A 25,737-nucleotide genomic window follows, 5' to 3' on the forward strand; every position below is an offset into this window, starting at 1 on the left:
AAACATGTAGATTGTAGTACATACATGGTTGAAAGTGGAAAGCAACTAACTTCAATTTTACCATGGTAATCTAGTTTCGTTGAATGATTGCATCCTCCTACCAAAAATGGGGGAAATAGCCTAGCATCCACCTAAATCGATGCATGTGCCTTTTTTACTTAATAATTCAGTTGACCCTACTTGTATATAACTTACTATATGATTAGCTTGTGCATTCCTATTACGTATGGAAAAGCAACACGGCTAAACTCGTGAAAAGTTGCATATTTGGGATGTATACTGTAGAGCAAAAACTTGACGTGATAGAAGAAAACTGGTGGCATTTTTGAAATCAGCACGCCGGAATTAGCCTAAATCAAGTGCAAAATCAAAGTCAACAAAAAAAAATTTCAAAATTGTTCCCCAGTGTTATTGATAAATGGAGTCTGAAACATTAACCTCAGAAAATTGAGATATTTCGGACACATAGCAAGAAGCAACTCGTTGGAAAATTCCATGTTGACTGGGATGGTGCAAGGCAAACGAACAAAAGGACGACAAAAAATGAAATATTTTGACAATATCAAGCAAATTACAGGAATAAAAAGCATACCGGAAACACTAATAAAAACAAAGGACAGAACAAAATGGAGGCAGTTCATAAGGGAGATCACAGCTGATCAAACATGATCAATCTGTTGAAGAAGAAGAATAGATTATTATTAAATACTGTTAGGTGTCAGTACAAACTTCGATAGTCGATTTTATCCACATTTGCAGTGGCATATCATCCCATTTGTCTTTGAAAACCAAAAATACTGTTACATCATCCCAATCAGCCAACATAGGCTACATACCGGTAACTTCCTGAGCAGCTGATGTGTATTGAACTTTTACTTTGCACAAGCAGAAATTTCCACAAGAATTTTTGTCTTCCAAAAAAGCAAAATAATGTGTATTAGCGTCTTGCCAAGCTTGCGACTGGACATATTTTTTGAAAACAAACACTAGCTACTTACCAGCTTGCTTCTTGTTCTGATCTGCTTGAAATAGGAAAAAAGTCTGAATCAGCAGAGATTAATTAATATAGCTCATGACATTAGATAGGCCAGCCCTATGCCAAAATTGGTAAAGTTGCACGCCACGAAGACGTTTTCATTGGGCCACAAAGACATCACTTGTAATGAGCAAAGTCAAACGATTATTCAATGAAAATAGGATTGGTCAGAAATAAGTGTGTGTTGCGTGCACTCAGGGCCGGATTAACCATTAGGCTAATAAGGCTATAGCCTTAAGCCCTGGAAAAATTCGGCCCTCGATTTTGTAAGGCTAATAGTGATACAGATCCAATACCAGTACAGTACAGTTTTTGCTTAAAAACGAATGACTGAGTTGAGTCAATACATATGAAAAACCCATTTTCAAAACCACGTAGGCGCCACTTTTACCGAAATTGAGTTTATAGCAGGGCTTTTCAACCTGGGGGTCGCGAGCCGTTTTCGGAGGTTTGCGAGGCGCTTGAAATTTCCATGTATTGTTTTCAATTCATTTTTGCCAGAAAAGATTAAAAACTATGTTTTTTCGCAATCGCCCATTCTTCTACTTGAGGTTATTATATCGTTTAAGCTTTCAAACGTTGCAAAGGCTTTAACTATAGGAAAGCATTCGATATTTTTCACCGTAGCCTACGTTGATTTGTGCAGACTAAAGTTAACCAGTAACAACGCTATGGTAAAAAAGCAAAATTATGTAGAATCCTATGCAAAACATAGATTTCTCAGTATCGTTTTCAGAGGCATTGAAAAAAATTAATGTCGGCTATTTTGTTTGAAAGTTCTTTCAGCAACAGGTGCACGCATTGACAAACTTAATACTATAGTTAAAACGGCTACATCGAATCAGGGCCGGATTTAGCTGATGGGGGGCCCGGGGCACTTTTAGATCGGGGGGCCCCCATGCAAAAAAAATTGTCAAGCCTACGGCGCGAAAAACCATCTCTACGTCTACAGTAGCATCAGTCCAGTACTGCACAGCATTTTGCAGAAACTTTAAAGGCCAAAAGGGAAAAAAATAACACAAAATCACATTTTAACCACATAGGGGGGCCCTTCAAAAGTCGGGGGGCCCGGGGCAACTGCCCCCTCTGCCCCCCCCTAAATCCGGGCCTGCATCGAATGCTCTGAGGGGGTCGAGGTGGAAAAAAGGTTAAAAACCCTTGGTTTAGAGTGTCATTAGGTAAAGTATTTATACCATAGGTAGGCCTACCTACGATCCATTTCTTTCTTTCCAAAATCTTTTCCATCTGTTTCAAATTTGACAATAGAAATTGTGAACCAATTAGGCCTATGCTCCATCATCAGTGGCGTAGCCAGGAGGGGGGAGGTTTGTGGGTTTCAATCCCCCCCATTTGGCACGCGTGCGACGTCACGATATTGAGAATGATGCTTTCAGTCTCTTAATGTCTCTAACAAAGTTTGCCTAATTACGAAACTGCATAAAAAGAGCGAGTTTTTCCAACACCGGTACCAAACATTCAAATATCTCAGCCAGGAATTAGCAACAAGAAAACATAGAGACTTAGCTTTATTTCCGAAAAATGCCAAAGAAAACATGATCTTATCCTTTTACTATGCCACCTGGCAGCACCATTTTACAGGAATATTCATACCCACATTTTTGTTGAAAATGCTCTCAGAATGCACTAAATTCAAAGCAATTTTTCAAAATTTTCTGGGGAAGGCCCCTCAGACTCCCCGCTGCTGGGTGTCGTCTTAGGCGAACACGCCGACGGGCTTCGCCCGCCGGCCGTCAAACCCCCAAATTCAAAATTTCTGGCTGCGCCACTGGCCATCATTAGCCATTTTTCTGTTATGTTTATGTTATTTTGCAGTAAATAATTTCAAATTTTCATGTAGGCTATGTATTTTTATTACTTTTTGTAGCTTGGTTTGCAAAAATAGGCCCTTCTCTAGTAAACAGCCTTAAGCCTGCAGTACCCTTAATCCGGCCCTGCGTGCACTGATGATAGGCTACACTCCTACGTTTTATTCGAAGTCGAACTAACAACTTTTCAAACAATGTGATATCAAACTTAGCAGTTTACTTTACTACATCAATATCCATTGCTTGTTTGGTTATAACACTCTTAAACTTAAAACGTACAGTTAGGGGGAAAATATAATTCAGTCTGTGGACTTGATCAAAGCTTACATAAAGGCATTGCCAAACTGGAGACGGAAAGTTTTAAAAAAATAATTTTTACAAATTTGCAATGTTTAGCAATTTGTGCAATATTTCTTGGTTAGATGAAGAGCTTGAGGTTGAAGTTGATCAACACCTTAAAAGCTAGAAATCTAATACCTTTTTTTTTTTGGTAAAAGGTGAACTATCCTTTGCAAGAAATCAGTTTCATTCTTAATGAAGTAGATGAACTACAACACGGATTACTTTACTTGAAAAACAACTAAGCAGTCAATATTTGTTTGAATCTTTGTATGGAATTTTTGTTAAAAATCTGGCAGTGCCATTTTATTTAGCTCAAAGTTGAGCAAGATTTTCGTTATACTTTTTTATTAATAGCTTCAAGAATTTAGAATCTTGTAGCCAAATTGTACAAACATGTGCTTCATTGTAAAGTGAATTGTTACATAGCCTACCATTTTGCCTTTTTTGTGTTTAAATTTTATGGCATAAAAATTACTTGTAGTCACACGTTACCACACGTGGTGAGACACAAGTCGCTGTTACCTATAAACAGGGTATGGAATGGAATAGAAGACGTTTTTTCCATCTTTCATCCTGAGATTTTCTTCCATTCCATCTTAGCAATCTTCCATTCCATCTTCCATTCCATCTCAGAAATCTCTTCCATTTTCCATCTTCACATTTTGTGATCTCCGCGTTGAATATGCCACAAATAAACCTAAAAACATAGGCTAAATTTAAGCTAAAAATTTAACAGCAGTATTTTCCTAAGGATTACGTACCGTTTGAGTTATTGTTTGAACGTACCGTTCGAATTATTTCAGTAAGCAACGTAATATTTTGCATGTCTTGATAAAACGTTAGAAAGTTAATGATGGAATTGGGATGGAATGATGGAAGATTATCTTGCATCCCATCATCAAGATCTTCCATTCCTTTCCATCCTTGAAATTTTCCATCTTCCATCCCAAAATCTGTCTTCCATTCCATTCCATCTTCCATTCCATTCCCTGCCTATAAATATATATTTAGCCATAGGTTATGAAATATTGGAAATCACTGGCCTGCTTGTAAGTTGTCTATTCTAGTTTAACACAAGGCCCTTTTATATGAGTGTTTACCGTTCTGTTTTCCGACTAAAAAAACATAACGATACAAAATATGTTGTGAAGCAGTTTTTTCGTGCATATGAGATTGATAAAACATTACCAGAAAAAATGCAATCGATCAATGAAAAAATGTATTTGTCCCACCCTAAATCATCTTGAAGTTTTAGCATTGATAGTGCTTACCTGGAGAAAATAGCAAAAATACACTAACTTAAAAGTTTTGGATATCTATTACAATATTACGAAACAGATTAGAGTATTATTTCTGAAGGAATCTTTCTTAAAAACTATAAAAACAAGTAGACAGAAAAAGAAGATCACCAACAATAGGCGGCACAAGGCCACAACCCTTTCTTACGAGTGATCTTAACTGCCAATATGTTAAAGGACCATTCAGAATCGCACAACAGACTCATTAGCCATTTCATGCTGCAGTGTGAACGTTATAGTATAGAGAAAATATCATCTTTAAACCGAAAGAATAACTGTATTGTCTTAACAAACTGATTGATGACAAAAATATTGAGGCGTTTCTTTTGCACTGGAAGTTCGAGCTGATAGATTTCAAAAACGTTTCATACGAAAAAAAATGGCACTATTGGCATTGTTAGACAAACCTACGATAGCTCATTTCCATTCAAAGTGCAAATTTTAATAACGTAAAATAATATTTTGCTAGTTTGATAATTTTTATTGAGTAGGCTAACGAACCTACTGTACATAAAATGAATATAACAAAAAGAACTGCTGTCTTGAAATATTTTTGATAGCCTCACAAACTATTTTATTTTAATTCAGTAGCTTATTTTCTTTAGGCTATTACAAAATGTACTTATTTCATTTTTAAAAATGCAAATTTCTGAATTTTTTTGGTTAAAAATGAATAACCGTCATTGGCTTGAAGGCTCCTCTAGAACATCAACAATGCTTGTAATAACTGTCTGATTTATTGCCAAGTTTTCGTCCACAAAAACTATAAATTCCAAGTCAAGTGCAAGCTTGTATTAGCTTTTTAAAGCACCTTTTCACTCTCATACAATCCATTGGTCTTTTTTCAACATCTTTTCATGAACGCTATACGTTTTACACGAACTAGGTTAGCTTTAATTATGGGTTTTAGTAGCTTCATAGGCTTGACACACAAATTATTCAATACTGTAAATGTTTTTGTCAAGGTTACACTTTTATTTGGAACTAATTTAAAAACATTATCAATGTTATAAAACTTTCTGTTTATATGTCACAGTCATGGGCCAAGCACAGAGGAAGATTTGATGAGAGTGAACCTCCGGACCACAATAGATTGAAAGGAAATTTCCGTTGTGTTTTGCACAAATCAGAAGATTTTGTTGAAATAAAAGAAAAAAGTAAAACAGATCAACAAACTGGAAACTATAAAGTTTTTAAAATTCTTACTGCGAGTGAAGTGAAAGGTAAGAAGGCGTTGCCGTATGGTAGATTGGGATGATGGTTGTATCACTTTGTTGAAATCATTGCTGTTGAATCGGTGGAAACAATCGCTCTCAGATTAAGTTCACCTGAATCTTATAGGTAATCATAGTGCATTTGAAGATTTCACTGAGTAAAGTTGAGCGAATAAAAAAAAGTTTTATGACAATAGTAGTATATAGTCGTGGTGTTTTTTCTTTATTTAGTTTGATTTTTCTTTAGTACTGTAATTTAGTAATAAAAAATAATGAAGGTAAAACAATCAAAAAACGCCTTTAAACTTATTAGTTTAGCCAGCAGATCAATGTTTTTTCACAGTGATAAATAATGTGAACAAAAACATGTGTTGTCTGGAAGACAGTTTGTTTGCCAGCCAGGCTATCAAAACGAGGAAGCATCCCAAGCTCTTTTTAAAACTGCCACCAATGTAAATTAACACGTTTGATAAAATTGATAGTTGTAGCCTACTTGAAGTGGCAAGATTATGACAATTGCATGTAAACATCCATTGTTCCTGAAACAAGGAATAAAAGTGACAGCCGTTTTCTTGAACTATGTCAGGTTCACATACAAAGAATTGAACACATTAAACTAAACTTCCAAATTTTATTACTTTAATTGTATTTCCGAAATTTTTAAACGAAAAGCAATGTTGAATTAAAGTTCCAGTTAAATTGACAGTTTAAAAAGCTTCTGCTGATCAATTACAGTAATATAATAATAGTCGTGTTTTATTTTTTGCCCATTGCGATAACATGCTGTGTTCATTGTGGTACAACAGAAAGCAGCAAAGGGATGTATTAGTCTTCAAGTCAGCTGCTCCCATTATTTTGGCATTCCATTAAGTGTCTTTGCCCAGACACAGCGCGTGCTCTGAAGCGTTGTCGAACCCACGTCCTTTCAAAAGTCGCGCAAGCATTCTCACTGCTCGGCCACGCAGCCGGCAAAGCAAATAGAACAAACGCTTAGCTCAATAGTTAGGACAAACGTCCTGGCCCAACAATGTAATTCACCAGGTGGGTATTTTTGCATGAGCGAAGAAACCAAGGCCTATTATATAGATTGATTTTGTACTTGACTCGTGACAATATATAGCCTGAGGTGATGAATGCAATAAACTGAATTGTTCAGTCACATGTGCTGATCACATGAGAATGATTCATTGAAAACATTTCCCAGATACCATCGTAGTGGTTAGCCTAGTTAGTGCCTCGTTTCTAAAAAACTTGCACTTGTGGACGAATCCAGATAGGGTCATACTAATAAGCTAATTCTTAAAACAATACCAATTATGTTTTTCATGCAAAAGCAGTGAAAATGAGTCGGGGTTGGTAACATGATAACACTGCCATCATGGCACAATAAAATGCAGCCTACGGTAAAATATACTTATCCTTTTAAAGTTACAAAGAATCAAACCTGACACCATTTACCAGCACCACAATAATTGAATCATTGATGTATCATTGTATTTGCTTTGATATCTAAAGAAAACTTTCTGTACCCAAGTTTAAAGCAATACTTTCCAACGTTTTTTCGTTTGAGCATCACTTAAGTGTTCCGTAAGGTCACCAGCACGTACCAGTAGGCTACGTCTTTCCTGAAACATTCCTCGATCAAGTATTCTGTATAAATACACAGCTAGAAAGAGAGATGGATGTCTTGGGGTGTGGTATTGGCCTACAGTACATTTTTGCACATAAAAGGACAAGTTCAGGTTAAAATCTAACTAAACAAATTCTGTTCATAAAATGAATTGGGCATGACAATTTCACAACGAGTTGGGTCGTAATGATGGCTTTTAAAGTAGGTCAGCTGTATTGATTTATTTTCATTTAACTACTGCAACCCTTCTGCTTGAACTCAAAACAACTTTGTCAACTTTTTTAGCAAAAACAGAAAAACGGAAGCGAACGCGGTCAAAATCCCCAACCGCCACGCCATCCTCTGATGTTCTTGCGATTCGTCATCACAAAAAGCGATCAAAAACAACTGAAGATCACACATGTACTACGTATTCTGTCGAAGAAACTATTACCACATATTCTTTAATTGACGATGAGCTGCTCAACAGTATGGTAACGTATAGTTTCACTCGTAAGAAAAGTTGTTGATTGTAGGCCAATTGTCCGCTCCGTTAGCTCAGTGGTTAAGCGCCGGACTCTGGATCACGAGGTGCTGGTTCGGCTTTTGGGGTGTGCGCTTGAGCAACGCATTTCAGGATTGCTCTCCATTCAGCAGCACTTAGTGGATGAATAATTCGCCGGCAACAACATTTCAACAATCGGAAACTTCACTTGTCACTCCGAGGTCCGTCAAAAGCTTTGTTAGTTATCAAGGCTTTGTCAGTCCGAGGATAAAGATTCGAAACCAACCAACCAGGCTGCTGTTCACAAGAGGTTATTTAAAAGTCAGAACTTCAGAAACTGTTCAAAACTTTTGGCTTATAAACTCATTTGGTTGATGACTTTTTGTGGTTGATGCAACATTTCATGAAATGAAAATCATTTCAAAAAAGTGAAATTTTTACTTTTCATTATTCCTTCTTTCGACCCGCAATTATTAAAAACTTACTCTTACTGCACATGCAAACCAAAACGTAGGCCGCTAAATGCTTTTATTGATTCTTAGTTGTTACTTCTAAAATAACACATCCATATAGGCCTAGTTGCTTTTTTAAGGTAAACTTTGCAGCAATTTAGCTACCAAAGTGTCCTAGCCTGCAGGCCTGTAGCCTAGTTTTGGAAATCATATGTAAATTGCCTTTGCTAAAAAATTTTTTTACACTACTCCTTTTACGCTTTCCAGTGGCATTAGGCTACTGACGGCGCCAACATCTTTCTAACCGCTAATTATGGAAACAAAAGTCCTCATTTTGCTCATATTTCCTTTTATAAATGACAAAGCCTACATTTAGCCACGATTTAGCCTACATGACAAAGGCTCCAGCGGCTCCACCTCAATTGTAGCCAGGACCGTGTTAACCGCTTATTCCCTCCGGTCGGGGAAGGGTACGACTTATTAGAGGCTCACTTATTTTAGTCTGGTTTAATGTTTTTTGTCTGTTTAAGTAATAAATTATCAGCTACAGAAGCTCGATATTCAATAGCTTAAATCATGTAACACCGTATTTACTGCTTTCGAAGCCCCGACTGGAACCCCCGACTGGGAGCCTACCTATGCCTATAGGGGCCCACTCGTATTTTGTGTTTGTGCAGAATTTTCGGCTTATAATTTCACATGTATCGGTAACATTTAATGTGCATTTTTTCATTTAACATTTAATATGCATTTTTTCCAATTTTTGTGAATTTTTCTCGCTCGCTTTGCTCGATCCACCGCATCTTATTCACCTCTGCGATATTGATCATACATGATGGGGATTAAAGAAATGAAAAGTTTTTATATCCCAAAAACCTAAAAAGTGATGCAATATTCTAAACTAAAGTAAACACTGCTCACTCAAACAGTCTAGTTAATTAAAAAAATAAATTGATAAATTTCAGTGTCAATTGACGTAAGTTATAAAGTAAATATGCTATCGCTGAAGGTGGGGACTACTCAGATGACTTTCGAATTTCTAGCCTGCTGAAAGACTACACCAGACTAGGCTATACAAACTTTCAAGAAATAAATTATTGTAATCCTTCCGTGGCCGTGAAAGATATTTTTTTGGTAGGCTAGCTTAAATTTTCAACCAAAACTTGTACCCCAATCCAGTTTTAATTTAATGAGTTTGGTCTTCATATGAAGTGTGTATCTTGATAAAAAAAAAGAGAACACATTACTCCTAAAAAGTGACCAAAACAAGATTGTATTTTTCAAAATTGTCTGGGAGCAAGCCCCCCCACACACCCTTTTAATTTTAATTTTTCAAACCTTAAGTTTTGCGTTGTTCATTTGTGTTATAAACTTTGCTTTGTTAAAACCCTGGTCGTTCCTGAACTTTTTTCTGTAGGTCCACCACTTCATTTATTTTTTCTAAAAAACCTTAGAGTTGTTTATGCTAATCTTTGCTAAAATGGTGAATGTAATTTTTCCCCCACATTGAAACATTTTGCAGCCCTAAATGCTTTCTGGTCCTATTTTAGGAAGCGATCACTATACATAGAGGACTACTAGTGGATTTCGGAGGGGAGGCCGAGATGGTGCCCACACAGCCCTGATTGTAGCCTATATTTGCATCCTTGGCATAAACCTTTAGTTGTGTTACTATTGTTGGCTTAAGCAGTAGTAAATTTTAATACTATGAAGATGAGTCAAAAAGTAGGCTAACAATTTTTTTGTTAATTAAAAAGTATAGTGTATAGAACACCACAAAACAAACCGTACACAAAACTTCAGCCCATATTATAAAGTCACACCGTTACCTTTCAACGCAGCCACAGCCTCGTTCTGGTGTTGTGGCTACTATGGACAATTTTGTCTGGGCATAATAGGGGCATGTGTTGTAGTATTGAGACTGTATTGAGACTTTGTAAGTGTTTGTGGGGATTTCTAGAAGTAGGCCTATACGGGATCTGAATTACTATAGGAACTCCCATCTGAGAGTACGGCGCAACAACTAATAAGCTTAGTGTTGCTAGGTGCTTTTTCAGCATAAATGCTTTTGTTGACTTGCTCAAAAACAAAACAATGCTTGTTTATTAAATTAATTCTAAAATTTGCATACAAAAAAACTCCAATAACTTTAGTCTACAACTTTAATTTATTAACTCATCATGGCCATAGTGTTTAGAACTTTAAGCTGTTTGAAGCAATCAGGCTATACAGCCCAAAAAATATAAATTCACCATAAACTATTGTTGAACAGCAACATTACTAAATGAGTCAATTGAGTGTAATTTAAATTAATTTCAGATTTTACTTAATTAGACTATATCAAGTGTCAAGACACCATTAAAATGTGTGAGAAAGACAAATACTTTTGATTCTTCCGATCTCCACCGAACGTTTTAGAGAGAACATAAAATTTGTAGAAGAACTAATGCCTCAAATTTGGAACTTTTTTTATTTCTGTCAAAAATGAATCCATTATTGGGAATTTTGTGGTGTCACTTGTCATGCACAGTATTTAGACAGAGCCTGCACCATATAAAAGCATTTGTGATTATTTTGTTTTCTGAGTTTCCAATACAGCCTATATATTGAACTAAATTTTGTGTGTTGCAAATTGCAACGTGATAGTTTTTGTTCAGTTTTTAGCATGGTTTTGCATAAAATTAGAATTATTGAGAGGATAATTTAGGAGCGGTACCAATGAGATCCTTGGGGCCCAAATCGAGACACTTTTAAAATAATGCCTTATATCTCAAGGATACGAGGTAGTTTCTTCAAGTTCCTCGACCCTTTGAAAAGGTCACTGGCCCCTGAAATTATCTCGGGTCCAAACCGACCCTTAAACCACAACGGTAGGCTACTGCGTAAGCGTGTATAAGCTTACCTTTGGACGAAGGTGAGTTGATACACAAAGTGTTTTTTTTAATATTACTTATCTAAAAATCGAATTGCATTAAAAAGCCGAAAGTAGCTGATAAGAGTGCACCAGTAAATCAAGTTTCTTTTAAGCTATAATTGAATCTTGCAAATCAACCTGAATTCTATTTTATAGTTTTGTGAATTTGAAAAAATGTATCACTTACCTTGTCCAATACTAAAAAGTAGCTTTCTCTGTAGGGGAGAAAAGGGGGAATGGACAAAAATTAAAAAAAAACAACGTATACCTGTGTTCTTAGAATATAGCTATTTTTGTAGCCTTCCCTAAAATAAGGGCTAGAATTGGATTTGAAAAAAAGCTTAATGGCGTGTATACCACTCCCGCTTATATTAGTGCTCTTTCATTAGTTACATCGAAGAGATGGTAATCCAAAAGTCGGGTTCAAATCAGTGTTGAGCGGAGTGTGATTTTTGAGACTTCATTCCTACTCCATCAAACCAGACTCCACTCCAATCCGACTTCGAAAATTTCATTATTTTAGACTACAAATCCACTCCATTCCAAAATCAAATTCTGAGTTAACGTGATAGCCTACCAGCCATAATGTGTATAGAACACGAAATTGCCCAGCAGTGCAAAAATTTTTGTCAACTTCAGTAGCATGCAAATGTTTTCCATGGCCCACGATTAGGCTACGTATAGGCGTAATTTGTTCAACGCCGCTCGGTCGAAAGTGGTGGGAACAGTTTTGTTTGTTCTCTTCCACAAACAGAACTATACAGAACTTATTTGATTTAACTAAAGTGCAAAGCTGCTAAACCACACTCCGAATCTACTCTACTCCAACACGTTTGTGAAAAATGAAACTCTGAAGCCACTCCATTTTCTGAAAATTGGGCAAATCCGGCTCAACTCTAGTCCAAATGTGCAAAATCAGATGAAATAAAGAATATGGCAAGTTGTGCACCCAAAAATAAGGTTGTTGTCTTTCGTTTGGTGATCGTGTGTGGTCAGTCATTGGCATAATGATTAACAGGGTAAAGTTACTAAAGTTAACATACAGTAGTGAAGTTTCCCTTTGTTGAAGTGTTGCTGCCTATAAGATATTCCGTCTACTTAGCACTAGGTAACACTGCATTGAACGCTGCAAAATAAGCTGCTCAATTGTCCATCCCTACGTTACAAAACACAGTGATTATATAATGATAGCCCTTTAGTCGGCTTAAAATAAATACAGACCCACCTATATGGCTATATAGTTAATTACTTAGTGCACAGTTTTACGTTCTTTGTTTCCCTTATTGCATAGGTAGCCTATGCAATCTTTCGGGATTTAGCTTAGGCTATGACTGTTGGACGATCAAATTCAAATAAAACTTAAATCAGCATGCAAATCTTTTTTTAGCCTGTAGTGGAAGTTACAAATGCAGGTCATTTTCCCGGACAAGTTCCTGTATTGAACATTGAGCCAGTGCATAGTGTTTCTATGCAACTTCCTGAAATTCCACTTGACGATGTCAACCAGTTTCTTATAGACGGACTGGGAGAAGAAACTATAGAAAGCAACCTCAATGCTTCGAATTTGCCTTCAGATTTTCACAACATGCGAACAGTCGTTGAGTTGTCCACTGATGCAGGTTGGTTAATCAGCACACGAGGCTAATATTGTAAGTTACATTTAAAAAAAATAACAAAACGTTTGAGTTTTATACCTTGGCTTTGTGCATTACTGTTTTTGGGTACCAAAATTTCTAGGATTGATGCTGCCTTATGTTTATATGTCTTCATTTTTTGTCTTCTTTTCTCAACACTACAACAGTACAACGAATCTCATCAATAAATGCCTTTGTAATCGTAAACATTAATCTTGTATTTCTTTCAAACGCGCGTGAATGTCATTAAGAGATATTATTGTTTAGCCATTTATTTTGGAACTTAGAGTGGTTTTTAAAATTTTAAGAAAGGGAAAGGATTTAAATGTTTTCCAATTCTGTATTTGCCTTCAGAGCATATGGGAAAGATATTACTTTATGTGCCAATCAAATTCTATAATAGTACTTAAATCATTGATTTATCTTTAATTGTCACAAATGGTTGCATTAAGGTAGGCTACCTACTGCATATAGGCCTATCTTGAAAATCAAGATCACTATGAATAAGTGATCTTGAAGATAACGATCAGACAACTAAAACAATATGATTTTGAAGATTAAAATGAAGATTGTGATCGCGAAGATTAAGATTACTTTCAAGATCATTGTTTGTATACTTGAGAAAATTAAGCTCTTGATCCAAACTTTTTCTTGAAAAAGCAACTTTTTCTTGTCAGCAACCTAGTTAAATGTAGTTATTGGTACAGTATTGCTAACTTTTGCTTTTAACTACTCGAGCGCTAGCGTAAGAATTATAGTGTGTTAGTTACTATCGCTGTTATCAATCGTTGTCGTAATAGTAGGATTACATCGTCACTCACGCCCAAGGCCCACGACCATACTACGTCAACATTGAAGCATATACGCACTACGCAGGCTTACTTTTTTTACTGCTAACACAGAAAGCTTTTATAATTTTCAATTGGCAACACTAATCACACAAAACTGAGTCTTCAAATCGACTTATGTTAGACATACCGGTGCATCATATTAACGGCAGTTTAATGTAAATATAGTTGTCACTATTACTTTGCACACTACTAGTGACAACTAAACTATAGGGGAGAACGGGGTAAGTTGAACCGGAGGGTAAGTTGAACCATCCCTTATTTTGTCTAAAGAAATTCGTAAAGAAATTCTTGTGCGTCACCTACTGGTTAAGTCAGTTCAGAACGCCATTTTATTCTAGGAATCATGAAGAAAGCTGCAGTGGTTTGGTAGTGACTGAGCAGTACTGAATTTGTTGAGGTAAAAGTGAAAAATTAAAAAAAATATTTTCGGTTTCATAAGTTCTAATGTTGAATGTATATTTATATGATATTGGAGCTAATATATGAGGTGGTACCACTGTAATATTTTGCCTAAAGCTTGTACACCTAGGTTTTATTGTTTCGATGAGAATTTACTTTAAAGTTGCAACACATGTTTGGGGAAAGTTGAACCATTCAGATAAAGGTAAGTTGAACCATGGTTCAACTTACCTTACCGGCCAAATGTGACATCTGAGCATGGCACCAATGATACAGACCATGAAGAAAGTACAACAAAGTTAAGTGGAGCAGAGAGTCTTACAACTAGCAATGATCTTGATCATTTGACCACAAGCAGCTTTCATAATAATGGAAACTATGTGTCACCCGCACAGATCGTTCCCCTGCCAATTGCAGGCCCAAGAAAACAAACACGAAAAGGTCGTAAAAGATCTAATACTCGAATTCTTACAGACACGCCAGAAAAAGAAAAATTAGAATCTTTACATGCAGCAAAATTAGCAAAAAAAGCACCAAAGAAAAGACTAATTCCAGACGAAGAAACCGATACTGAAAGCAATAATTCAATTGAACTACAAGCTATCTGTGATGACAACAGTGATGATGATATGCCTATTGTTCAACCATCAGAAGGAGATTATGTGCTGGTGCGGTTTACAGGGAAAAAAAGAATTCTTCATTACGTAGGACTTGTCGAGTGTGTAGATGATAGCCTACAACTGGAGAATGTGAAGGCAAGTTTTTAAAGAAGGGAAGGAATGATCCAGCAACTGACCAACCAACATTCAAAGATGGAGATGAATGCTCCTTTCCCAAAAAGGACATTGTCATGACTCTTCCATTTCCTGAAATCAGTGGAACCACAAAGAGGCAAAAAAAGTTTGTTTTCCCAGCAGACTTGAATAATTGGATAAATTTGCTTGAGTAGTTGTTGCATTTTATTCTGCTTGATCTTGCAAAAACAATTTTTGTTATACCCTGTAGTAGCTTAATGTGTCTATTTACGTTAAATATTGTATATAGTAGGATAGCTGAAAATGTTGAATGTCAAGCTCCGGTAGTATTTAAATCAGCACATTAATCCATGATAATGGAGAAGTTGTATATCATCTCGGCAGTGTTAAATCTCAATTTACCTGAAAACATCTCAATGATGGTTTTCAGCTGCAGTATATACAATTAGGCATGTATTGATAGTGGTTCAACTAACCCTATTGTCCAGTTCAACTTACCCCACGAGCAGGGTAAGTTGAACCACAAGACTGACCATTTTAGGATTATATTTATGTACATAATAAAAGCTGCTACTGCAAATAATCTACTCGTAAACATGCATGATAGGTGTCACAAACTTGTGTCCAAGTATCAGGTTCTTAGTGCCAGTATTTTACGATCTGTGGCGATAATCGCGATAAACGGTTCAACTTACCCCGTTCTCCCCTACTGTTCTTCTGGCTTTATTCCCACTTCAAGCGGGTCGCCAGTGCAATTCTCTATATCACTCTGTCAACAGCATCTTCTTCCCTAATTCCCACTATTTCCATATCTTCTACCACGCAGTCTCTCCATCTTCTTTTTGCCTTCCTCGCTTTTTTTTACCAACTTCTAACTGTCTCAATCGTTCAAAGTTATAAAAAATAATATAAATAAATTATATGAATAGAAATTATAATTACATATAGTAAATTATAATATTATATTATTATAAATTAAGTTGTAATATAATATAAATTATAAAGTTTTGAAAGTTAGTTAAGTATCATAGCCTACTGCATCGGCGATAGTTTAATGTTATGTTTAAGTTGAAAAAGAAATCTTGGAAACAAGCTTGACGTTTAAGGCTTGGATAAATAGGTTACTAGCCTAACCAGGAAAAAAACATTACGTTGTAAAAGTAGTTCAACGGTGAAGCCTAACGCTGAACTGGAATATTTTTAGGACCTCGAATCAGCAATGAAGACAACCAGTTGTTCGATTCCGATCCATTTGAGGAATTTCTAGCAAAAAGCAATGTTGAAAGTAACACTATGCAACAAAAAATTTTTTATCTCAAGTTTTGAACGTATCTTAGGCAACTTTTGGTCGCTGAATCCGAATCTGGCTTTAGTTTTTTCCTACTGTCAGTAGTTTTGAAACATTTGCAATATTACGTTTTTTACAATTTTTTTGTTTTAATGCGGCAACTAAATACTTGAAGTCTTTATATTGGGTTTTAATTAGAATTTAGAAAGTGATAGTTTTATCATAAGCTTTTACGTAATGCATCTTACGGTTATGTCGGTAGAGGAATTGCATGAAAGGTATAAAACGATTTTTTTGAGATAGTTTTACTCAGTGAGGTCTAATATCATTAAACATGCCATCCACCTAAATGGTTGCTAATTTTGTATGATAGACCAAGATGAATCTCATGATGGAATGCAAAGTAAAGTAAAAGCAGTTGCGTATCCGAGCATCCACTCTCCAACTGCTTGATCCATATTATGGAGGCTTACCCGTGTCTGCACTACTTACGTTAGCGCGGACATCGGTAAAGTCTGCTCTAGAGTGATCGTCTGCGCTAGAGTCATCATCTGCGCTTGACACGCTACAGTGGAGTCATCGTCTATCTAGTGCCTCTACGTCTAACTGAACAAAGCTATAGATATCAATAAAGCCTGTATTAGCAAAATGTAAAATGCAAAAGGCGAATGTTTTTAATTGAGCCAAATAAGATGCCTTATGCTTTCTCTTCCTGTGGAGTGGCAGAGCTCATGATCAGCATTACATAAAAAATGGAGTGGCCCTATCTAACAAAATTGCACCTTGTGCAACTTTTAGTTTAGAAAGAAGATATTTCATTGTCAATGACGTGCGCGAAGCAAGAGCTTGTAAAACAATTCAGAAAGGTGTTAAAATTACAGGGAATTACAGCTTTCAATTCAAGTATTGTTAAGCAATTTTGTATAAAAATTTGGAAGAATATAGTGGTAGGCTATATGAAGGCTACAGCTGCTGAACTGAATAGAATAGCTGCTTAACTGAATAGAAAAGTACTTTGGTTCAATAAACTAGAACACCAAATGTCGGCTTCAGAAAGAAATTATTGGCAGTCTAGTCATTTAGAACTGTTATAAGCAAAAAGACGTCATGGTTTTTAGACAGAAATATAGAGAAATATTGTGAAAACTGGTCAAAACCTTGCTATATTTGTATATTGCAAGGTTGGATACAGTTTGTCATTGAAAATGCACATTTGCATTCACATTTTAATGTTTTCTTTCCGAAATTGGTAGGTGTGAGCGAGGAACGCAGTAACCCATTTCACCATTTAGAAAAAATATCAAAGAAGATGGGGATGCTATAGTGAAAATTATGCGTAAACCTTAACTTGAGATAGCTAAAACCTCAATTGCTAAGGTAACAGGTTGTAAAGTATTAACAGGTTAACAGGTTGTAAGGTAAGTTAACTTGAGATAGGAACCAAAAATGTAAAAGTAATGGCAATCAAATCTCCAGTGTTTGTGGATTCTATTGTTTATTGTGTGTATTGCTAAACATGTGTTGCAGAATGAAATGAATGTTTGTTTTGTACCTGCTACAAGTGTGGCTATGTTGGTCTTTTAATTTCTTCAAAATAAACTGATTTGTCTAATTATTAATTACTATGGTTATTCTGATATAGCCTACTGTATACTGCATTGCAGAAAATTTGTTTTTATTTTAAGAAAACATATATTTGGCAAATGCGTGAGAATAGCTGACAGTACAAAAAAAAAATAAGGTCATTGTCGGACTCAGCGCTCTCAAAAAAAATGCTAAAACACCTAAATAGGTCTTTGGAAATAAAAACAAAACTAAAAATTTGTTGCATGGTGTTTTTTGTATATTTAAAATTAAGTTTATAATAAAAACAAATAATGTAGCTTGCGCTAAGCTACCACTGGCAGTGTGTGTTAAATTCTGCAACGAAGTATCTTCCAATTGCATTAACATTAAGCTGTTTGCTTGTACGAGCCAGGGATTCATGGTATAGGGATCGCCAACTCGTCTGGATTTCTGACAAGCGGAGTGTAAAAGTGTTGCCAGATATTTTTTAAATTTTTAGAAAAAATATTATTTTGGCATTTTTAAATTTAGTAGTCGCCCAAAACTTGCCCGTAAATAACTATTTTAAAACTAATCTAAAGCAATTTAATATTCACTTATCAAACTATCATATTTTTTGCAAATTTAACTTTTCTTTCTAAGTTTTATTTAAATTTTGTGCATAAATTCACATTTTTATTGCAAACTACAACTAAAAACTACTTTAACTCAATCTTGTACAACTTTAAACTTCAGGTTAGTTTTAAGTGGACAAGCTTTAGGTGACCATTACTCTTTAAAAATGCTAAAGAATTAGTTTGTCTAAAAATAAAAATAAATATCTGGCAACACTTTTACACTCCGCTTGTCAGAAATCCAGCCGAGTTGGCGATCCCTATACTATGAATCCCTGGTACGAGCTAAAGAAAGAAATCATACTTTTCAAACAATCAGTTATTAGGGGAGGGTGGGGCTAGTTTGAACACTTTTTACGTTATTTAGTCTCACAGTTATGTTTGTTTATGGAATAAAGTTGTTTCAGCTTTGTTGCATACCTATAACATTTGTAGATAGGCTACCTCGCAAAAAAAAAAAAATGAAAACTTTTTTACAGTTTAGATTTTATACTGAAATAAAAAATATTTTTCAAGTGTTTAAACTTACCCCGTGTGCGGGGTAAGTTTAAACGCGCAAGGGGTAAGTTTAAAAATCATAAGAATAGCCATTACCAACTGGATAACTTCGTGTTATAATGCAGTTTCGCAGTTTAGATCAGAACAAACAGAAAAAAGAACAAAGTGTATCGAAAAAACAACACAAATATTAACAGAAAATCTAGAAAGTTCGGCCACAAGTCGAATTACAGTCTCATATCAATCAAGTGTCTCATCGCATGTTTTCACTTAGAATCTGAGGCACAGTTATGCAGGGCCCGATTAATCATGAGGCACACGAGGCACAGGCCTTAGGCCCCCTGGTTTTGGGGGCCCCATTTTTTTACATTAGTAGGGAAAGTACTATAATTTGGACCACCTATGAAAAATCTTAATATTTTTAAAAAGATCCACAACATTGGGGTGCAACTAACTTTATTTGATTAGTTACAGGCTAGTTGGTTTGCAAAAACAATTCCAATCAAAAAAACATAACACAAACAAAGAAAACTACATTATTATTTTTTTATATAGTGGTCCATATTATCAACCCAGTTTCTAAAATGGACCACCTGTTTCATACTATGGACCACCATACTGTTTCATACTATGGACCACCGTTGTCATGTGAAAGTAAATATATCAAGGAAGTCAAACTTCAAAGGCATGAAATAGAACACAAACACTCTTAAATAAATAAAAATAGTCTGAAACGTTCATGATAGTCATCTCAAACAAGTTTCAAATCATTGATCATTGGCACAGTTGTCACAATAGTAAAAATGAGCATTTGATATATCAGCACAACTTTCATGGGCCAATTTCTTGCACTGACAACACTGAATCCAATCCTCATCAGTGGACATCAGTCGTCACACACAAGACAAGTGCATGCAGAAGCAGCATTGCTTGGAATACCTCTCTTTTTTGAAGACTTAAAGGTTAAAGCATTTTCTCACTTGTTTTGCTGGTTTAGCTTTTTCTGTGAACTTGATTTTATGTTTGTGTGGCGTACCTGTCAGCAAAGTAGTTTTCTACGTTTTCTTCCCTTTGTAACTTGTTTTGGAAGTGGGCTTATGTCCTCGACAGGTGCTTGTGAGATTGCATGAAGATTGTATGAAGCAATCTCACAGGAGATTGTATGAAGCAATCTCACAGGTGCTTGTGAGATTGCTTCCTACAGTGCATCAGCTAAAGTTCCAGCATTTAATTCTGTTGACATGATAGATTTTTTTGCCACTTTCTCAATGTTTACCACATCTTGTGACAAAGGTGAAATGTTTCGAGAAATTGCTTCTTGAGTAGACATATCTTGATCATCAATTACCAGCGGTGATAAATTGTTTGGAGAGGTGTCTACTTCATGAGGCTTGTCAGTAACTTCAGCTGAGTGAAAATCACTTTCATCAAATATGATATAAGAGGATTAATGGGGTAAATTCCTGCTTTTTTAAATCCATTTACTGCCTTTAAATCCATTTTAAATCCAATTTCCATGCTTAGACATGTCTTCAGAATTTAATCAAATTGTTTATAATATGAAAGTGATCATGCAAATTACTGGTAGTAGCTTTTATCACTATAAGAAAGCAAGTTACAAATATATTTTATGATGCACTCTAGAAAGTTTGAAAAAAATGCATAAATTTCATGGAACTTCATTTCTATGCCTGTCTTCATTACTGAGAAACAAATTTCTACCAATTGACCATAACCTGGACCACTGGTCCATATTACCAAACAGTTAGGTGGTCCATATTACAGTTGGCATAATCTTATGTTGCTTGGTGTCATTTAGAATTAAACAGTTGACATTTCTTCAAGATTTTGGCAGATAGTCATTAGTAATGCCTCTCCTGCAGCAGATTACTTTTGTATAATCTTTTGGAACTGTAGCAATATTTGAAAAATTCTCTATAGTTTAGATCAGCAAAATAACATCGCAGACCCCCCAAAACACAAAACCTCTAGTAACAACAAAGAACCAGCAAAATCCTTTGAATCTGTATTTCTAAAATAGTAAAAACTAGGTCAGTAAGAAAGGTTAATTCCAGCTGTTCACAAACCATGAAATTAATTACTTCAGTCATTGAAAAAACAGCAGTGGTCCAAATTATCAGCCGGTCCACTTTATAGCACTTTCCCCTACCGTAGGCATAGGTAGTGAAAGTTGTTGTGCCAGTGTGTGCACACTTGTTATTTTTGAGTAACAATTTCAAATTGTGTAACGATTTTGCAGTAACAGTTGAGCACTCCTGGCCATGCTCTGCATCGAAAGCGATTGCCAATAGGGGCCCCAAAACTTAGCTGTGCCTCGGGACCCCGTGAGCCTTAATCAGGCCCTGCAGTTATGGCATACATAGTCTGGGAGGTCTTCTGTGCAGTCTTGGTGTGCCCATTGACGACATCCATTACACCTTACCTACTCTTCACCAGGACGGCTGTTCGTATACGGCTCGCTGCACACCAGGCAGAACCACATCTCTTCACGTTTGGTTGTTTCCTTTTTTAGATATCCCAGCCTTCTTTTCGAGGGTTTTGTTGGTTTTCTTTTTCTTCCTTTTAGCTCTTGTTCAAGTTTTTTTTCCGGGGTATCTGTCAAGATTGCTGCTCTTCTTTTTCCTGCATTTTGCCTTGTTGGAGCTTTTGGCATAGGCATTATCCTTAAGGGAGAAAAAAGTCATGTCTCCAGAAAACTCCCTGCCACACAAACACTAGTGGATATGCCCCTATCTGTCTTTCTCTTAAAGGTTCTCATAATTATTTCAACTAAAACAACCTGAATGTAAATTTAAGTTAAGAAAAACAATTCAATAAACAATTAATAACACAAAAACGGTTTAGCAAATTTGATGGGGCAAGTTTAAACACCACGTTTAAACTTGCCCCCACAGGATCCAGTGGACATTTATTTAAATTTCACTACCAAAGCTACCGTAACTAGCTATCAGTTCAAGTGACAGGCTATCTGAAAGTCAGTGAGTAGGTATTTTAAAACTGCAAAGAAATTTTAAATAACTTTACTGCAGACTGCGTTACAACACTACAAGCAAAAAATAAAAAGTTTACTTTTACCCCCCCAAAACAGTCTTTACTTTCTGGAAAGTTGCATGATATAATCAATCTATTTCGAGTAAAATCGTTGCTGGTACTCGGTAACTATGCCAGCATAGATGGCACACCAGAGCTTCGATATATTTACTTTCGGAGAGGAGCTATTAGCAGTGCTTAAACTTGATCCTGTACAAACTAGCCCCACTCTCCCCTACCAAAGTTACTTCTCAAACAGAGTTATTTTAAATATCTTATGTCATTAGTAAACCACCCGATTACGTACAAATGTGTTGTGCAACCCTATCGTTTGACTATTTTCTGTTGTTTTCTCAAAGAGGTGATCTCGGTTAAGTGTTCATAGTAACGATAGGCTATCCAGAGGTGGGCAACCTACGACCCGCGACAACATTCAAAACTGCTCCATGTAATCGGCACGTGACCGCATTAAAAAATCGTATTTTTTTTTCTGGGCCAGATGCAATTTATGCTCTGTACATCTTTTATACCTATATATCAACTTGCTTTTTAGGCTGTGAAAAGACTTTTCAAATTAACCGCTGATACTGATGGGCCTACAGATATAGTGGTTAGTTCTATAAGCGTGTTAACTGTTAAGTACATTATTAAAATTCATATTGTAAAATTATTGTGCGTGTTTGTGTGTGTGTGTGTGTGTGTGTGTGTGTGTGTGTGTGTGTGTGTGTGTGTGTGTGTGTGTGTGTGTGTGTGTGTATGCATAAAAGTGTGCCATAGAGTTGTGCTGAGAGAGCAGATCAGAAAAGATGAAGTTTGTAAACTCACAAAATTTTTGCTGCAGCAATCATGCAGGCTATTTTTTTACCAAGATGGTCATAGAAAGTGAAAGAAAATTTCAAGCGAGTTTCGCAGTATCAAAGCTGACAGCTGAAAACATGTGTGAAAGGAAGTAAGTTACCGTATTTTTAAAGAAATTATTGCTGTTGCAGAGATCGTTTGTCCAGAGAAAAAGCCGTTAATTTCAATCATCAGCTATTCTAAGGGCGGTTACATACCGTATCTCTATAAATGTAAGGGAGCTTATAGGACAAATTCAAAGGTGCTAAAAACACAATACGAGAATAGATTTCATATTGAACAAATATGAGTGCAAATATTTGACGTTAATTTTGCCTACTTTTATGTTATTGAATGAGCAGCCTACCATTTCGGCCTGCCTCGGTATTGTCATTACTTTATTTGGCCCGCGCATGCAAAAAGGTTGCCCACCCCTGAGCTATACAGTAGCTTGAAAAGATGTTACTTTTACAGAAACTCAACTATCCAAGTTTTTACTTACGGTAAACTACGGAAGCACAATGATGTTTTTTCAACATCCTCTTGACCTAATCAAACCTCAACGTATACTTTATGGCGACGCGCTTGCACAAATCAAGATTCTTGAAAAACATGGAAAAATCACGGAAGATTTTTATTTAGAAGCCATGCAGTTGCCAAATTACACAGGTGAAGACAAGAAAATGCTACAATATTTGAAACTAACAGATCTAGGTTTTGTACTAAAAGTCGACTGCAAAGGAAACTTGCTGGCAAAACGACTGTCGCAGAGTCATATTTGGCTATCTAAAGACTTACAACAACCAGTAAAGCTGAATCGGAATGAAGAAATAGAAATATTTTCCTATTCGAAACACGTGCAAGAAGTGCTCAAAAATTCAAACCATCCTCCTAACTGGAAAATAGAGCTGGTTGTCGGAGAAGAGCCATCAAGGACACACATTCACAATGTGAGATTTGTAATTGAGCCCATTCTTGGCTCTTTCATTGAAAGCTACTTTGTAAACGGGAACAGCAGTTCCTCTTCACTTGATTATAGCAGTGAGGCATCAATAGACAAAGTGCTGCGAATGTTCAACAAGCAATCATTAGATAACGAGCCGTAAAAGCAGCATTTGAAAAAAATAATCTAAGATGCAAAAATCTTTACTGTTATCGTATTTGAATCAAGTGGATTAATAGCCAGAAAGAAAATCCATACTCATGTTCACCTTCAAGCATCTCATTAGCCTTAGCCTACTGTAATTGTCTAGCCAAGACACATAAGGGTAGGCCAGTGGCGTAGCCAAGGGGGGGCTTTGGGGGTTACAACCCCCCCTTTGGCACGCGTGTGACGTCACGATATTGAGAATGATGCTTTCAGTCTAAAAAAAATTTGCCTAATTTTAAACAAAATTGCATTAAAAGAGCAAGTTTTGCCAATACCAAACATCTCAGCCAGGAATTAGCAACAAGAAAACATAGAAACTTAGCTTTATTTCCGAAAAATGTCGAAGAAAACATGATCTTATCCTTTTGCTATGCCACCAGACACCACCATTTTACAGGAATATTCGTAACCACATTTTTGTTGAAAATGCTCTCAGAATGCACCAAATTTAAAGTAATTTTTCAAAATTTTCTGGGGGAGGCTCCCCAGACCCCCCGCCGCTGGGTCGTCAAAACCCTCCCCTTTCAAAATTCCTGGCTACGCTACTGGGGTAGGCTATAGCCTACTTTCAACAAAATTCAATCGTAACTTGCTTGAATTGTGAAAAATTAGCGGCTTACTTTCAGTGGATCACTCATTGACTGAAAATGTAAACACTTTTGATTTCGAAATATTTGCTAACAGTAGGCCTATGCGTTTTTCATTTTGGGTTCAGCTCGTAAGTGTTTGTGTATATTATTGGCCAAGTGTCACAAGCTACTTTTTTTCAAGTCACCATTCCCTATCAACTACAGTGTATTGAGCTTTCGATTATGCACAAGAGCTGTAAAGTCACCAATTCAGATATAGCAATAAATTTTCTCTTAATATTGTTTTACGATCTGTGTTTATCGTGTAAAAAACTGTGACCAAACTGCGGTTGAAATCAAAATGTGCAAGTTTAGTGAGAAAACCTTTTATGCGGTAGCTCGCTCGTGGAAAATTTACCTGCAATCTTATCTTTGCAATGTAGCCTATGTTCGTGTTTATGAATCGTACCTAAGTTTAAATGTGATAATAATTCTCCCGAACGTTAGTATTGTCCTACTTGTTGCCAAAACCTTTGTCCTCAGACAGAGAAAGCCTTTTCGAAAGCTTCATCTTGGCAATTTTGCATGCAGGTAATTCGTAAGGGTATAAAAGTGAAACGCAATGACGTAAATTAACAACGTAAATTTGTCAGTTGTTGTTGAAGCCTTGTTATATTTATTGTATCATATTTTGTATGCCATATTTCATAAAGTGTCGTTGAAATGGGTTGCTCAAAGCGCACACGAGTTGAGCTACCTTTACTTGATCTTGCTGTTCAATCACTCAACAGAACCGCCGTTCAGCTATTGGAGAAGCGCATTTTATAGTCTACATACGCTAAAACAGTGGTTTTTAACCTGGAGTGCGCCCCCTTCAAGAAGCGTCAACCATTTTTCATGGGGGGGTGCAAACTCTACAACGATATCTTAGTAGTCATTCTAATGTTCTGTCTGTTTTATATAAGCTATGCTACATGTTTTCCATATTCAATGTTGCGTCAAAACTCTTTCAAAGAAAACTAACTTTGGTGGGAACTGTGATTCACTAGTAGGGGAATTTACAGATGTAGCTTTTGTTTGCTTGGTATACAGTAGTCTAAGGCTTCGTTAGAAGTGAAAAAAATTAGTGTTAGTAGGCTACTCAGGACTCATTGTTAGTAGGCTACTCATGTCAGTAGTCTATTGAACTTAATTGTTCAGATGGTCAATTGTTTAAAAGCTGGTGTCCTTAACAATCATTTTTCAACCTTCACTTTTCTAAGATTTTGGGCCAATTATCTTTTTATTTATCCACTTATCTCAACTCAAGATCTGGAATGCTAACATAGT

General features: G+C 36.2%; 1 protein-coding gene across 1 annotated transcript in view; it reads left to right on the forward strand.

The window, feature by feature from the left end:
• Nucleotides 1–25,376, forward strand: part of LOC145775708 (uncharacterized) — a 28,533-nt gene extending 3,157 nt beyond the window's left edge. Inside the window, exons 2-6 of the mRNA XM_082587058.1 lie at nucleotides 5,539–5,725; nucleotides 7,632–7,819; nucleotides 12,584–12,815; nucleotides 16,040–16,120; nucleotides 23,164–25,376. Coding sequence (XP_082443184.1) covers nucleotides 5,539–5,725; nucleotides 7,632–7,819; nucleotides 12,584–12,815; nucleotides 16,040–16,120; nucleotides 23,164–23,795 — 1,320 coding nt within the window. The 3' untranslated portion in view covers nucleotides 23,796–25,376. The remainder of the gene's footprint in view (nucleotides 1–5,538; nucleotides 5,726–7,631; nucleotides 7,820–12,583; nucleotides 12,816–16,039; nucleotides 16,121–23,163) is intronic.
• The last annotated feature ends 361 nt before the right edge of the window (nucleotides 25,377–25,737 follow it).

This window comes from Aplidium turbinatum, chromosome 8, assembly GCF_918807975.1.
Source record: "Aplidium turbinatum chromosome 8, kaAplTurb1.1, whole genome shotgun sequence".
NCBI classification, from domain to species: domain Eukaryota; kingdom Metazoa; phylum Chordata; class Ascidiacea; order Aplousobranchia; family Polyclinidae; genus Aplidium; species Aplidium turbinatum.